The following is a 14,824-nucleotide window of genomic DNA, read 5'->3' as shown; positions in this document are numbered from 1 at the left end:
GCACTACCTCCTACAGCCTTCAGTCCTGTGTGAGGCTGCACCGAGGGCAGCGTCACACCGCCGGGGGCCGAGGATTTCAGCTGAATGGGGCAGGCAAATCCGCCCGCCATGCCGGGACGGCTCGCTGGAGAGGGCGGATTAGCCGCTGCCGGCGGGCGGGGACGGCGCCCCCGGGCCGCGGCCGCCGCAGCCCGGGGCCAGGCCCTGCCCGGCCGGGCCGCCGCCGCGTCGCGGGGGGGGGGGGGGGGGGGGGGGGGGGGGCGGCCGGGCGCCTCTGACGACCGCAGCCCCGGGCTCGCTCGCCTGCCTCGGAGCTCGGGCGGCCCCGCCGCGCCCCGACAGCCGGTCGCAGCCGGGCGGTCGCGGCGCTGTGCGGGGCGGGGCGGGGCGCGGGCAGCGCCGCTCCGCCCCAGCGCCGCGGGGCCGAGCGGCAGCGGGAGCGGCGGGGGCGGCCGGCGCCTGCGGAGAGGGCCGGGGCGCAGAGCCGCGCAGCGCAGCGCAGCGCCATGGGGCTGGAGAAGGAGAAGGTAGACACGCGGATTTTCATGGACGACGACAACTTCACCCGCGCCGGCGGCCCCGCGCTGTCCGACGCGGAGAAGAGCGCGCAGGACGACTCGGACAGGGACCCCAACGGGCTCAACAGCCACCTCCAGGTGCGGCGCCGTCCCTTGGCCGCTGCCGCGTCCGCTGCGCAGCGCCCGGCCGCGGCGGGGGCGCGGGGCTCCGCGCGCGGCCGCCCCGCGCCCGGCGCTGCCCGCAGGGCCCCGGCCCGGCCGTCAGCCGGCGCTGCCCCGCTGCCCTCTCCCCACCCCCAGCCCTGCCCCATTGCAGATTGCCTTCAGAGGCAGATGCCGACCGAGCTGCTGTTTTTGCTCTTTGTTATTCTAGCTGGGGTTTGAGGATGTGATTGCAGAGCCTGAATTAACCCACTCCTTCGACAAAGTCTGGATCTGCAGCCATGCTCTCTTTGAGCTCAGCAAGTACCTGATCTACAAGCTGGTGACTCTGGTCCTTGCCATACCGCTGGCCCTGGTTGCCGGGATTGTCTTCGCAGTGCTTAGCTGCCTGCACATCTGGTGAGTCCATTTCGTCGCTTGCCACTGCAAGGTGTTTCAGTGCACAGGCTCTGCAAGCAGCCAAGAACTTTATTTCTAAAGGGAGAGAAATGGAAACAATGTATTCTCTGTGATCCAGCTCTCCACCCTTAATATGGCTCTCAGCAGCTATCTTTCCTGTCTGTGTAAGCTCCGTGGGGCAGAGTGCCTGTCCTGCCGTATGGATGGCGTCTGCCACAATGCATTCCAGCCTTGGCTGGCTTGTGTAGTAATAATCATGACTGTGTGCTTGCTTTTTAATTGGAGTACAGAGATTGTTAAGTCATGCGTATTTGAAAAACCTCAGCAGAAGTATTACTTACACCTCAAATTTTCTTATCAATCTGACGCCTTCTCAGTAAGATTACCTCTTTGATTTCATCGTCACAGACTGCAGACAGCTTTTGAGGCCCCAACTTTCTTTTTCTTTCTTTTTAGTGCCACAAAATCTACTGTCACTGCCTTACATCTGGTACATGGCCATCTCTAGGTGCACTTCCACCTAAGAAAAGAATCCCTGCCAGGCTCAGGAAGGCTGCTTCTGGCCGTGGCCCAGGTTCGTAGGCAAATACAGTAGCTCTCCAAGTCACAGCAGAACTGATAAACTTTAAATAGAAAATACTGGCAAAATGTCATGGAAGTGAATCTTGAGACTAGACAGGCAACTGATTGTGGAGAAGAAGGACATGAAGGGAAAAGAATGAGACTGAGGAAAGAACTGAGAATCTGTCAGTCTGTAGAGGAAGGGATGAATGTGGGTGATCAATACCGTTCCTGCAAACCAGGATTTTCCATATACATGGGTTTTAGGTAAAGTCTTGTTTGACTTGAGTAGCACTGGAATCATGAAGACGTTGTTTATTCTGAAGAAAGCTTCATTAATGTTCTAAGTCAGTGTGATGTAAAGAAAACAAAATAAAGTCCAGAAACTGGGAAAAAAGAAAACCTAAAATAACAGGAACACCCTGGTTATCTGAACAGCTGATTGCAATCTTTTGGTTGTAGATTTCGGTTTTCAAAAGTGGAGTGGAAGTTTATGAGTTGACAACATTGCCATGAGCCACCTTGGAAACTGAATAACTAGAATTTTGGAGAATAGCGTTTGCCTAGTGTCCAGAGGAGTTGTCATTTAAATTAGAGCTGTCCACCCGCTAGTTCAGGGTCTGAATCACCCCATAGGCTACTTCTCTAGTCCCCATATTATTCTGAGCACTGCAGAGTGTCCCCAGACTTTTAGTTCTGTGAGCTGTCATGGGGCTGCACTGTACCCTGTGACTGCAAAGGAGCGTAGTCGGCATGCAGACTTCCAGTAGTGGAATATACATGGGCTAATTCATTAATGTCCAGTTTATTAAGACTGTATTGAGTTTTTGTGCTTTAGAATGATGTTGGATCTGGATTTCACTGCCTGGATGCATGAGTTTCACTGAACCAGCTCAGAGGTCAATTTCTATTTATGCAAGTGGTCCCGAGGGGCTTTGTCAGGAACTGTAGGTTCTCAGGACATCTGAAATAGAACTGTCTGAATATGGCACTTGATTTTGAAAAGTTTGCCTTGACGTTCTGTGAACACACTTATTCCCCACCAATTTTTTTTTTCTTAAATTCATTGTCAATACCGAGATGATCTTTCATTTTGATCTTTCTTGCACCTGGAATGGGTGTGAAAGAATCATATAATGTAGTAGCTCCGTCTGCACTGGCTTGGGCCTCCTCCAGCACTAGGATCCAAAGCCAGCACAGTCTAGTCTTCGCACAGAAACAAGCTGGATTTGTTCTAGCACAAAGGTGGAGCACACTGAGCCTGTGTTAATGTCTGTGCAGCTCGTGAGGTTGCAGATTTGTTGCAAGTATGGCTTTCAGTGCCTCTCTGCGTTTCAGAGGGTAGCACAGGAGCATCTGATAAACAGGCAGCAGAGCGTGGAGGCATGGGGACTCCGAAACACATGGCGCTGGCTCCAGTGGAGTCCCATTGGGTCTAGGAAAATAGTAGGTCAAAATAGTAGCTCCTTGTTTTGTGGGTAAGAGGAAGGGAATTCCAGTATAACCCTCTCTTAAGCTGTTGAAACGTCACGGGAAATTCTGGACACACCCTCCCACGTGGCCAAGTGCAGGAAGGGTTAGCATAAGCACAGTCTCTGTGCTTCATCTTCATCACCCAAACAATTAAGGTGAGGATGTTGGTCAGTCTTTGGGGAGCTGTTTATGAGACTAAATTTGAAGCTGTTTCTAAAACACTTGCAAGTCTTCAGACACAAATCTCTGTTGGTTGTCACACATGCTCTTGCAGCCTTTTCAGCATGCTAAAAATCCACAGAAGACAGACTTAGCATTCCTCACACAGCAAGGACCCCTCATGAGTTGCACTCCCCGTATCTGAGAGCAAATATTAGCTCTCTCCAGCAAAAAAGAAAGCAGCAAGCACAGGGAACATCATGGAAAGCAGAAAAAAAGCTGAGTAAGTACATACCAGTACCCTTTAATTTTCATTTTTACCTATTAAAAAGAAGTATATTCTGATTCTGCTCTCAAACTGGCTGCCTGGAGCTAGGATCCAAATTTACACTACCTGTTAAAAAAGAGATAATGGGCTGAAACTCTGCCAGCCAGCAGTTTAATGACCTACATACAAGCTAGTTCAGGGAAGGCTACTTCTCCATATTCCTCTCTTTTACTGATTGCTGTCATTCTCACCACAGAATTCTGGAAGTTTTCAGGCCAACTTTCTGTAAATATCTGAGAAAACTTTAAAATATAAAAGCCTGGCATTTATGCTGACAATCAGTGCTTCATTTGGGGATCCGTGACCTGGGTGTTGGGTCTGAAATGGGCAGTCTTCTCTCTACCCACTCACACAAGGCTTCAGCCAACTTCATGCTCCTGTCATTGGCAAGTACTTGGAGTCCCTCATGGCTTGTACTTTCATTCACAATACTAAGATGTACCGGGGGCAGATACACAAAGAGGTAGACATGTACATATACATCATCTCTTATCTCTTTTTCCGCAACTCTATTTCCATGGCTTACTGCTATTATACTCAAACCTGTAGAAGTAAAACCATCTCCCTACTGACCAGCTGACATCAAAGGAAATTGCAGTAAAGTTATGCCATGAAGGCCCACCTTATGATCTGATGTTACCTTGATGCCTCTTTGTTCCTGCCCAGTAGGTATTCTTTGGCTTCTGAAAAGGAAGTAGTGGATGCTGTCTTGCTTTCTTGTTAGTTTTATCTTTCTGAATCTGTGCAGGTGCTGTGAGGTGTAACATTTGGTGTCAGTGCACTTTATATACTGTGTATAGGTCCTGGAAGGCTCTGGGGGTTATGTTTGATCACTCATAAATATCCTGAGGGCTAATGGGACCCTACAAGAAGCTCTAGAGCTGCTAGCTAATATTTAATGGGCTGTTTACAATCCTTGCTTGAACCGCAGTACCATGCAAGACGTTAATTGAAGATCCTGATGTAATGCACATGCAAACCATGAATTGGATAATTTAGCCGCTGAATGGTATAGTATTTGAAAAATAGCATCAAGACGTGTTTGAGATTCCATTTTGGAAAACTTCACAGGAGAAGGTGTGATTTTTCTCTTTAAAGCAGAAATCTGAATGAATGGAGAATGATTTCTCCAAACACATTGCCCAACTCTGTGAAAAGTTGAGCTGCTTCCAGACAATCTGAAAATACCCTGATCAGTGAGAATTAAATCGTGCTCTGCCATTTCCAAGAGGTGTTTGGTTCCTGACAAAGTATGTCCCTTGGGAATTAACAGGAAAAGGTAACATGAACAAAAGTGAGAAGGGTTGATGGGAATAACTTTGTAGATGTCATGCCTAGAAAGAGGAGAAGAGCAGGATGGAGCAAAAGGAATAATTTGTTCTTTCCAGATCTACAGCTCCCACGAGGTGAGTTCTTCTACTTAGTGAAAGGATGATTATTTTAGAAGACATGTACATAGCATGATTCAATCATAGCTCATAAAGTCAGTTAAAGTACCCTAGCTATGCTTCAGCTCAGGTATCAGATTCAACAGAGCTTTGTTCTTCTTCTCCCTTCTTTTCATGTACCACATGGTAATACTACTAATGCCAATATTGCAGCAAATGTCAATATCCCCGAGATAGGTCAACTTGTACTCCCACTACTAGGCATTACTCAAGCAAGTAGTATCACCCATGTGGTGGAAGTGCCACACTGGACTAAACACACAGCATTGTGATTAAGGAGTAATGTTTGTTAGACAGTTCACAAAAAAAAAGATATCTTCTAGTTGTGCTTCGTTATATATTTTTAATTGTGCCTGATTATCCCATGGAGGGCACATCACACCCTGATGATTTGGAAATCCTTCATGGAAGTAAAACATAGAGCACCGTAGAACCTATGCAGAACACAGTACATAACGTACTTACATTCATATAGAGAGAGAGAGAGAGAAGGAGAGAGAGACAAAGATGTACATAGATTTTAGAGATCATAAATCATACTTTTTAGGGTTTTCTTGGGTGAAAGGATTTTCTTCTCTGAGGAGATGTGTTTGAGAAATTATTATCTAACTCAACTTTCTTATCTAAGTAGACTAACTTTTATTTTAAAAAGAAAAAATACGTGCATTAACCAACTTGCTTTGGTTGTAAGTTTCACATATCCTATGGAGATAGGCATACATTTTTTTTTACATGTATTTAGCATAAAATTAGATAATAAATGTAAAAGAAATTATCAAAACATTTTGATATTTATTGTATTTAACATCAAAAGAGGTTGAGTTCTGGCACTGAGTAGGGAGTCTGTGGCAGTCCTGAGTAGTATGATCACTGCTTTTCCAGTCTTTCCTAATAAAATCTTGGTGAATCCTGACAACTCTTCCATAACATGGCATTTGTTTAATTTGTCTGCAGTTTATATGATCCTGTCTATAGAGGGTCCCATAAAAATGTAGGCTTTTGCTGCAATTGCAAAATTGAGTTGCAATTGAGTTGTATTAAAAAAATACAAGAGCGTAAATTAATTTTACATGCTAGGAAAGGAGCAGTGACATAGCCCTTGTAAACAAAGATGAAGTGGAAAAGGGGCGAAGTCAACACGAGCCGAGTAGCCATTTCTGGTGTTTTCCCTGTGCTGCTTGGAAAAATACCCTTTTTTTCCCTATGTACTTTATTGGTGTTTATCAACTTTATTCTAACATGGGAAGCTCTAATTTTATTCTGTAGACATTATATATTCTATATATGGTGATACTATATGTGGTTATAAAACACAATAGTTTATAGGGTTCAATTTAAAACTGTAGAAATATTCCAGTAACACTCAGGGATCTATATACTGTCTATATTACTCGCTGTTTCAGCAGAGAAAAAGAAAAAGTTTTAGGAAAACTATTTTTGTTTAAATCCATTGGGATTAGCTTAGACTGCAGCATAGACATATTAGGATGTTGCTTGCCTTGTATGATAAAAGCTGAGAATCTGGTTGGATAAACATTGAAAATAGCTCTTTCATTTTGACTCTTAACAATTTCTAGGCTTCAATTTTTTTTTAACTTGCCATTTTTTTCCACTTCGTTGTTCTGTGTGGTGCTCATTGGAAATACACAATAACTTATATATTTTTTCAGACTATAATAAAATAGTAAGTAAATGTTTTGATTAATACTTCCTCTCATTTCCCCCGAAGTCAATGAGAGTTCTGCAATTGTATTAAATGGAAGAAAGATAGGCCTCTTAAATTGTGAATGCAGCCGCAAACTAGAACAGAATTTATCTTTGTCAAAAGAATCTGTGGCTCCTTCTACCTAGTTCAGGAAATAGCCACATTACATATGGCACAGAGATTTTTGAAAACCATGTTCTAGTGTCACTTCAGTATAACACAAATGATTTATACATTTAATTTATCTGCACCCAAATAAGAACATCCAGCTAAAGGAAATGAACACGGGTTTTAGGCAGTAAAGTATTTAAAAAAAGGAGAATAACTTACAATACTGGTCAGTTATTACGTAACTGCAAGCCCTGGTGAACCAGCCATGTGTGCACTTCTGGCTCATCTCTGTTCTTGTTGGGCTTAGCTTAAGCCACTAGTAATGACATTGCTTTGGAACTGGGATGTACGAAGAGCGTACACAAATAATTATTAGTGCTTAGCAGACAAGAAGCACAATTCTTTCAAATATGTGGCTGTACCCTGAGTAAATAAAAATATCTTTTCCCTGATCCAGAGTTTTGACTTCATGTTACTTTAGTGTCTCACCCTTAAAAGAAAAACCTTCCAGTATTAGCAGGATCCCATTTTTCTGGAGGTTGACATGCCTCTGTACAGTATTAATCAAATGTAGCTAGAGATTGCTTTGCTGTTTCTGTTGTACGGAAGCAACTTGTAACAGAAATATTAGATGGGTATGAATGAAACATGAATGAATATGAATGGTCATGTGCGTGCGTGTCCTCTGTGTGTGTGCATGTGTGTGTGAGAGAGAAAGAGAAAAAAAAAAGCAGCAGCAGAGCAAAAGATAAAAGATAAACGAATGGCCTGAACAGACAGTAAAGGCCACTGTTTGCAGCTGACCGGAGTGGGCAGTGCAATGTTTTTGTCCAGCCCAGCAGATCACGCTCGGACAAGAGTGCAGCACAAGTGGCTGGCAACGGTGGGCCCTGCTGGCAGCAGCGGTCGGGAGCGCCGAGGCGGCAGTGCGTCCCTTAGGCCCTTCCTTCCTGCATCAGGGAGATAACGCAGAGGGTTCTTAGAAAATGCTGGTCCAAAAATTACTTCAGTGTTGCCAGTGAAGAAGACCAGAGACAGGGTGAGGACTAGACCGCGGTGCCTCTTGTCCCCCACGTGGCAAGGCAGTGACCCTGGCCAGAGGAGCATGCACGCCACAGTGCCCCTGCCTAAGTCGGTGAGAGGCTGTGGGGCAACAAAATCAGCAGAAAATGAGCGTGAGAGCGCAAAGGCAACTTGCTTAAGGTTTTGGTTAATGAAATCACCTTCCTCTTCCATAAAATCTCACATTTGAGTTTTGTCATCCTAATTTCCTACACTATAGCAGCAGTAATCTCCAAATCTTCCATTTTCTCCTTTACAGGATTGTGGTGCCCTTCGTGAAAACCTGTCTCATGGTGTTGCCTTCAGTGCAAACTGTGTGGAAGAGCCTGACAGATGTTTTCATCGTACCGTTTTTTCAGAGCATAGGCCGATGCTTTGCCATGGTTAATATACGCCTGGATCCAGAGTAACTGCCAGGGATGCAACAATTGTAATTGTATGGAATTGCAGAAGGTGTTATACCTCTTTGCTAACGTAACATGCAAGCACTTACCGTTCATTTCAAACTGTCACGATTACAATGGCTGGTTCAAGTGGGAACATACTGTTTTTCTAAAACTCATTTATTTTCAGGGGATCAATTTAAGATAGAGCAGGCAGTTTTCGTATCTCACTGTTTTAACAACAAAAGGAACATGGAACACATTGGCAACACTTTATTTTAATGGGACATTGATTGTTAGATCACAGAGGAATTCTCGTGGAGGCTTAATAGCCATCACGGTGATAATGTTTTAAATTGCTATGACTGCTGTTATTACTGTAAATATTTAAATTGGTAGGACGTGATACTTTGGGTGAAAGTGATCTCTAGGATTTCACATTGACTACTGGAATTCCACCAGGGATCATTCTGGCCCTCAGCGTGATACACTCGATTATTATTTGCAGCAGGTAAAATGAATGTCACTCATTGCATGCAGCATACAGAGAAGGGAACTATTGTGTAATTCTTCCATACTGGGGAAAAGCTCCCCAGAAGTTTATCACTTAAAATAAGGTGTTAGCTAATGATTGGAACATGAGCTAATCTGTATATTTTATTTAATGAGAGGTTAACTTTGCTGTATATTTTGTACGTATGTAAATGGCACTTGATCGTTATTCTTTGAAGCATTATTTCTATAGTATTTGTATTTTAACAAACTTACTAGGCAGAAAGAGTGAGACTGCAAAAAAATAGGTAACTAAAAATTAGATAACTAAAGTTTCAGTTTCTAAATTATGCAGAGTTTTGAAGTGTTGCTGTGCAATTCTAGTATATCCTTTATATATAGGTGTGTGTAAAAGCAGAGATTATAAGTGTTTTCTTACAAGACTATGCAAAAGAGTTGGAAATATCTGTTTATGAGAATTGTTTTTTATTAAAAATGGGCTGTGGCAAATGCAACACTGCCTATTTCTGTGCATTATCAGCAACATTATGATATTTAAAACGATAGACACTATGCAGGCACTTTAACTAGATAGCAAGCTCTTATATAAGGCACAGGAGTGTAATTGGTATCCTTGTCTAATTCTCTTCATCTGCTGACCTGACTGTCCATTTTGGCTTATTTACTACTTTAAAGCCTAACCCATAAAGAGCCCTTCTTCCTTCTGCACCTAACAGAGCTTTGTAAACCAGAATAACAGAACACATGCAGAGGTACATTAAAATTACATTAATCTACTGATGGGTTTATGCTGCTGTTTTATTTAAATATAGATGATAAGCTGCAGTTGTAAAATGTTTGTATGATTTAGTATGTTGCTTTCTAAAATGATGTCACAGATTTCTTATCAAACAAGAGATATGTAATAGAACAATAAAATGTCAGCATTTTCATTTTTTCAACTTCATTTTTTCAGCTTCAACTTTTTTAAAAGCACTTTAAAATGTAGAAGAGCATAGAATACTATGCAGTTTTTCCAAAATGCAGGGCAAGGAAAAGAAATGAATGAGCATCAATACAGTTCCACTATTATAAATTGCATTCATCTTATTTATATTAGGAAGTGATTGATCTCTCTTTGCTGGATTAAGCCCAAACAGAGTGTATTTTCTGAAGCAGGTCTCTCAGTGAGGAATTTTGGCTACATTTAGAAAAACGCTTAATTCTTTTTAAAGGATTCATGCTTTATTTATAGATGAGCTGCAGAATTTTCCTTTTCTTACTCACTAGCCTACAGAAGCTAGCTAACACTGCATATTCTTTCTACATTAAAAACATCTTTTCCATTGATGACATTCAGAGAGCGATTCGTATGACTTTTGAAAACTGGATCTTAACAATGAGTGCCCATTGAAACTTCTCGAGAGTTTTTCTTCCACAAGAAATTAAACCTGCTTTTCAACCGTGCTCTTCAAAATATGTTTCTTCTGTCAGAAACAGAAATATATTTTTGAAAATAGAAAAATGGTCAGGCCAGGCTTGAAGTTTTTTGAGAGTTACTTTCTTTTCCAAAGCCTAAGTATTTTTACAAAGATATTTTCCACAAAAAATAACCCCTTAATGAATTACATTTTCAAAAAAAAATCAATTAGTACTAGTCATTGTGCCTAAAACGAGCCTGATAAAAAGCCTAAGCTTTGCAAGAGCTCAGGTTTGGATCCAAACTTTGAGAGTGAGGCTATCCCCTAGGGAAAAATATATCATTCTAGGTCACGCGCTACTGGATATATGCATTCGTGAATAGCTTACTGAAGTCATCCCAGCTGTAGCTACTGCAGAGATTGGTTTGTTCTTACAGAATCTTACAGATGTTGTTTGTTCTTACTTTGATTTGGGCCTTTCTGCTTCCTAGTTGTCATTAATTGATTCTTTTCATCATTTCTCTAACTATATCACAGACTAAAGCAAGCTTGCAATGAAAAATATCTTATTAAGTAATTAAAGCTGTTTGTTTCTTACATATTTTACAGTAGGATCTTTCTCTGGAACAGATGTGCTTTTCCTATAAGACAATACCAAACTGGCTTTTACGCTTAAGGGAAAAATATTAGATATTTGGCAGATACACTTACCTCATCCATTAAAGGAAAGGGAGTGAATATACAGACTTTTCAATACTTAGGTGTGAATCTGCCCTAGGCAACGATGGCTGGCAGGTATTCTCTTTTATGGATTTGACAGCACTGGCACACATCTAAAAGCTCTGCCACGGTTGTTACTGTCAATAGCTTATAGCGCTGTTGGACAACAAGGACTGAATGGGCATTGGCACTGAACTGTGTTCTTACATGCAGGGACAGATTCCTTAACTTTGTCTAATTCTTTTGAACTGTGGGCAAATCATACCAGCTGATGCAATAACAGCAACTTGCAAATGAGAATTTGCGTAAAAAGAGGAGTCCAGAAAAGTAGAGTTCTGAGGATAAATTAATAAAAAATTGTGAGACGTTCAGATTCCAACCTGCCTCCTGTTACCACAGACCTTAGACTTAGACTCGTCATGAACTGGAGATTTAGTTCTGCCATGCAGAATGTTTCAGTGTTACATTTTTCATGGGAAGAACTAACATACTGACCTAACCCCAGAGCTATCCTTATGTTTTTTTTATTCTTTTAATCCACAAAGAAATTTAATCTGCTTCCCCATGAGAGCTATTTAATAAAATCCTTGTAATTGAACTGCAGAACTTTTATATTCACATCTTATCTTTCCTCACCATACTTGTTCACCATATAAATTTGAATAAATTCCTAACTGAAACTTTGACATGTGAGTGAAGGAGGAGACTCTTTCCACTGATCCAAAAAGTTCACTTAGACATGCACTGACTGAAAAGTTCAGAATATCCCTGTAGCTCTGGGACCTCAGACCACACACATATTTGGTGGAAGCCAAAGAATAGTAAGCTCATTATTTTAATAGAGTGTGATCTTTCCCCCACCTGCAGAGATAAAACTATTGCTGAAAAGCTTTAAAAGTACGTGGAAAAAGATGTATGTTTTTATTTTTAAAAAAAGAAAATGCAAATGGAACAAGGTCAAACACAAGACACTTTCTACCAGTGTTGTCCAACAGTAAAAACCTCCAGTGAGTACACTGAACCAGAATAACTGTGCATGGCAAAAACTGAGGTGCTTTCTTCATGCAGTGATTTACAACTGAGGAGTGAATTCATAAAGGCTAATTTTATCCCAGTGACACTAATCTTGCTAAGTTTGTCTTGTAGAAAACAAAAAGAAAACGGCTTGTGTAGAAGCAGTTCAGAGGGGCTAAGATAGGTTTTGTGCTCTCCATCACCATCCAGAAAGACTCTCTTTCATGCTGTCTTTAGCAGAGAAAGAGGGGCCCCTTCAGAAGGCAGCTAATCAGATCCTATTTTAGATACTTAGATGAAATAAAATTTAGAGATTCCCACTTTTTATTTTATTTAAATTTACAGGAAAGCTTGTCTATTTTTCCAGCTGTCTTAGTTTCACAACGGCTACTTTTTCTCCCCATGCACCTTGCCTCCCCTTTTTCTTTATACTATCACAGCTCGGACAGTGCTACAAATATGAGCTAAGATTGGGCATAAAACTTTGAGACAGCTGGATGAAAAGAAGTCCTGTCCTAAACCTCAAGGAGTGGGTGTTTGAATCCCATTAGAGAATAGTTCTCACAGTCTGATATGTGTATTAAATCAGAATTGTTAATAATACATTTGAACTAGTGGAAGGGTATGGAACAGTGGTGACACTGAGACAAATGTACATGGTCCAGCTTGGTATTTGTCAGGGAATTTGACATTAAAAAGATTGAGAAAACTGTGACTCAAATTGCTTAAGGTCTCAGAATCTTACTTTCAGTTGACAAGATTAAGCTTTCAATCTACTTGCCTCACCAGCCAAGGCAGTTACAGCTGCCTTGATCAAGACCTACAGGGACTAACTCTAATAAAAGAAGTACGCACCTAAAGCAGGATTAAGATGGCTGTCAGGCATTTAAATCCAATCTAGTAATCTCTGCTCAGCTGCCACCCAACCAGGAACATGCCTAAACTCAGAAGGCACCTCCCTTTCCCATAATGTTCCCTCAGTACCTACAGTTTTATTTTCAGTCATGCCTAGAACTGCCCTTGTTTGAGTAACTTGGCACCTAACTCACGTCTAAGTCCCATCAGAACCCCAAAATAAGGAGAAAAAAATGCCTTGGCACCCTGAAAATACACTTTGTGCACATGAGCAGTTGTCACAGAGTGAGTCTCAGTGCACCTCAGACAGGCAAAAATAATCTCGTCTCTCCCACATGTTGGATTAATCTTCTAACCATCAGGCTATTGTCAAATGTTTACTGGCAACAGTACCCCCATTTAAAAGGAAATCATCAGTTGCTAGAGGTTGTGAGAAGGAAGGAATGTGAGGGGATCTCTCTGTCCTTGATAAAACTACTCCTTTGACTCAAGGACCGAATAGGCCAGATAAAAAAAATACCTATGTGAGAGCACTGTGTAAATTCTATGAATTGGTGGTGAGGGGCACCCACCCAAGTGGAACAGTTCAGATCCAGTAACTTAAAATTTAAAATATAGAAAGCCTGCTGAGAGTGAAGACTGACCAGCCACCATGAATCCTCCTAGTCTGTAAATCATGGAATGAGGAAAGCATCAGGCTTCATTTTAAACCCATCCCAGTGCTTACTATCACACAGTAGGGAGAGAGCAGTATCACAGCAGATAAAAGCTCATTACCAGAGGTTCTGGCATCTCAGGCTTTCATCCAACTCCCAAAAATGTGCATAAAAGGATGCACTTAAGCAGTCAAACAGAAGACTCCTAAGAGCATCAGTGATCTTCTAATTTTCTGAGTCAGAAAGAAGAGCTGAGCCTGAGTTTTGTAAGCACTCTGCATAAGGAAGGCTGCTTGCTGACAATCTCTCTTATCTGACAGCCTGGATGCTGTTGAGACTACACATGAAGAGAACAGTTTCTCAGGGCTGATTCTGATCTTGCTGACATTGGAATATATTAGGAGTATTGCTAATACTGGAATTGCAATAATTGCACAACAAAAAGGAGCAGGGGACGAGATGTGCAGAGTGGAGTGAGAGGGAGCATTTGATGCCAGAGACACTCAATGAGCAGTCATGCACATTTAGTTCACTCTTATGACTCATTTTCTGACATTATTGTTTGAGGAATTTCATCCAATCCAACTTTTGTGCTGGCTTTTTAAAAGAAATATTTCCTACGCATATCAAAAGCTTTCTCAAAATGGGAAGAACTGCTCACAGCTTGCACATAGACGCTTCTCCATGTTTACAGTCAGTTCTGAATCCTGATGTTTGAAAATTCAGTTAAAGCAAAGCTTTGGAGCATAAAAAACTTTTTAAAATTAGGCATAAAATGCCTAAAGCTGGTGTGATGGAGAACGAAGACAGGCAGTGATGTGGCCAGCTAAAGTAGCATATATCAAGAGGTGACCTGGACAAAGCTCAATGAGAAGACTGTCTGGGTGCATTTTTCATACAACAGGCCACATAGCAATGGGCTATGATTTTAGTCTCTGCAAACATAACTCCCACACATTCACAACATGTTAGTACCTATGTATGTACCTATCTCTGTAGGATGTTTTTGTAATATTCAAGCTCAAATAAGCACTTCTAAGGTTCATCAGATGTGACAGATCATTTCTGCTGGTAAGTAGCCTGTTCTGGGGTTTATCTCACAGAGGTATAAATTTCACCAGCTTCCAATATTCCTCTAGCTGCACTAGGGCTGTGTGATTCAGAATTTTTTTTAAGGGTGCTGCAGTTCTGCAGAAACTATTCCAAGACCAGAGTAGCATTTCAAGCTAACAAATACATCCCTTAATTTAGTCATCCTTGAGGTATGCAATAATACTGAATGATGGGTCAAAATCTTCTGATGCACATGCAGGAAACTAGCTAATTAAAAAACTGTCAGCCTATAAATCAAAGACCT

The 14,824-nt window shown here is 41.8% G+C and overlaps 1 protein-coding gene across 1 annotated transcript; it reads left to right on the top strand.

Annotated features, from left to right (window-relative positions):
• The first annotated feature begins 412 nt into the window (after nucleotides 1–412).
• On the top strand, nucleotides 413–9,763 carry CAV2 (caveolin 2). The gene is made up of 3 exons (XM_068932748.1): nucleotides 413–656; nucleotides 892–1,079; nucleotides 8,186–9,763. The coding sequence occupies exons 1-3, from the start codon at nucleotides 507–509 to the stop codon at nucleotides 8,334–8,336; spliced, it is 489 nt and encodes a 162-aa protein (XP_068788849.1). The 5' UTR covers nucleotides 413–506; the 3' UTR covers nucleotides 8,337–9,763.
• The last annotated feature ends 5,061 nt before the right edge of the window (nucleotides 9,764–14,824 follow it).

The sequence above is a fragment of the Struthio camelus genome, chromosome 1 (genome assembly GCF_040807025.1).
Source record: "Struthio camelus isolate bStrCam1 chromosome 1, bStrCam1.hap1, whole genome shotgun sequence".
NCBI lineage: Eukaryota > Metazoa > Chordata > Aves > Struthioniformes > Struthionidae > Struthio > Struthio camelus.
The sequence above is the reverse complement of the archived record's forward strand: the minus strand, read 5'-3'. Positions and strand labels throughout refer to the sequence as shown.

What these genes read in the sequence shown, in the direction of transcription:
- CAV2 (XM_068932748.1), top strand. Translation starts at nt 507, where the DNA reads ATGGGGCTGGAGAAGGAGAAGGTAGACACGCGGATTTTCATGGACGAC. An exon ending in GGCTCAACAGCCACCTCCAG is followed by an intron (nt 657 to 891) that starts GTGCGGCGCCGT and finishes TTGTTATTCTAG; the next exon opens with CTGGGGTTTGAGGATGTGAT. An exon ending in CTTAGCTGCCTGCACATCTG is followed by an intron (nt 1,080 to 8,185) that starts GTGAGTCCATTT and finishes TCTCCTTTACAG; the next exon opens with GATTGTGGTGCCCTTCGTGA.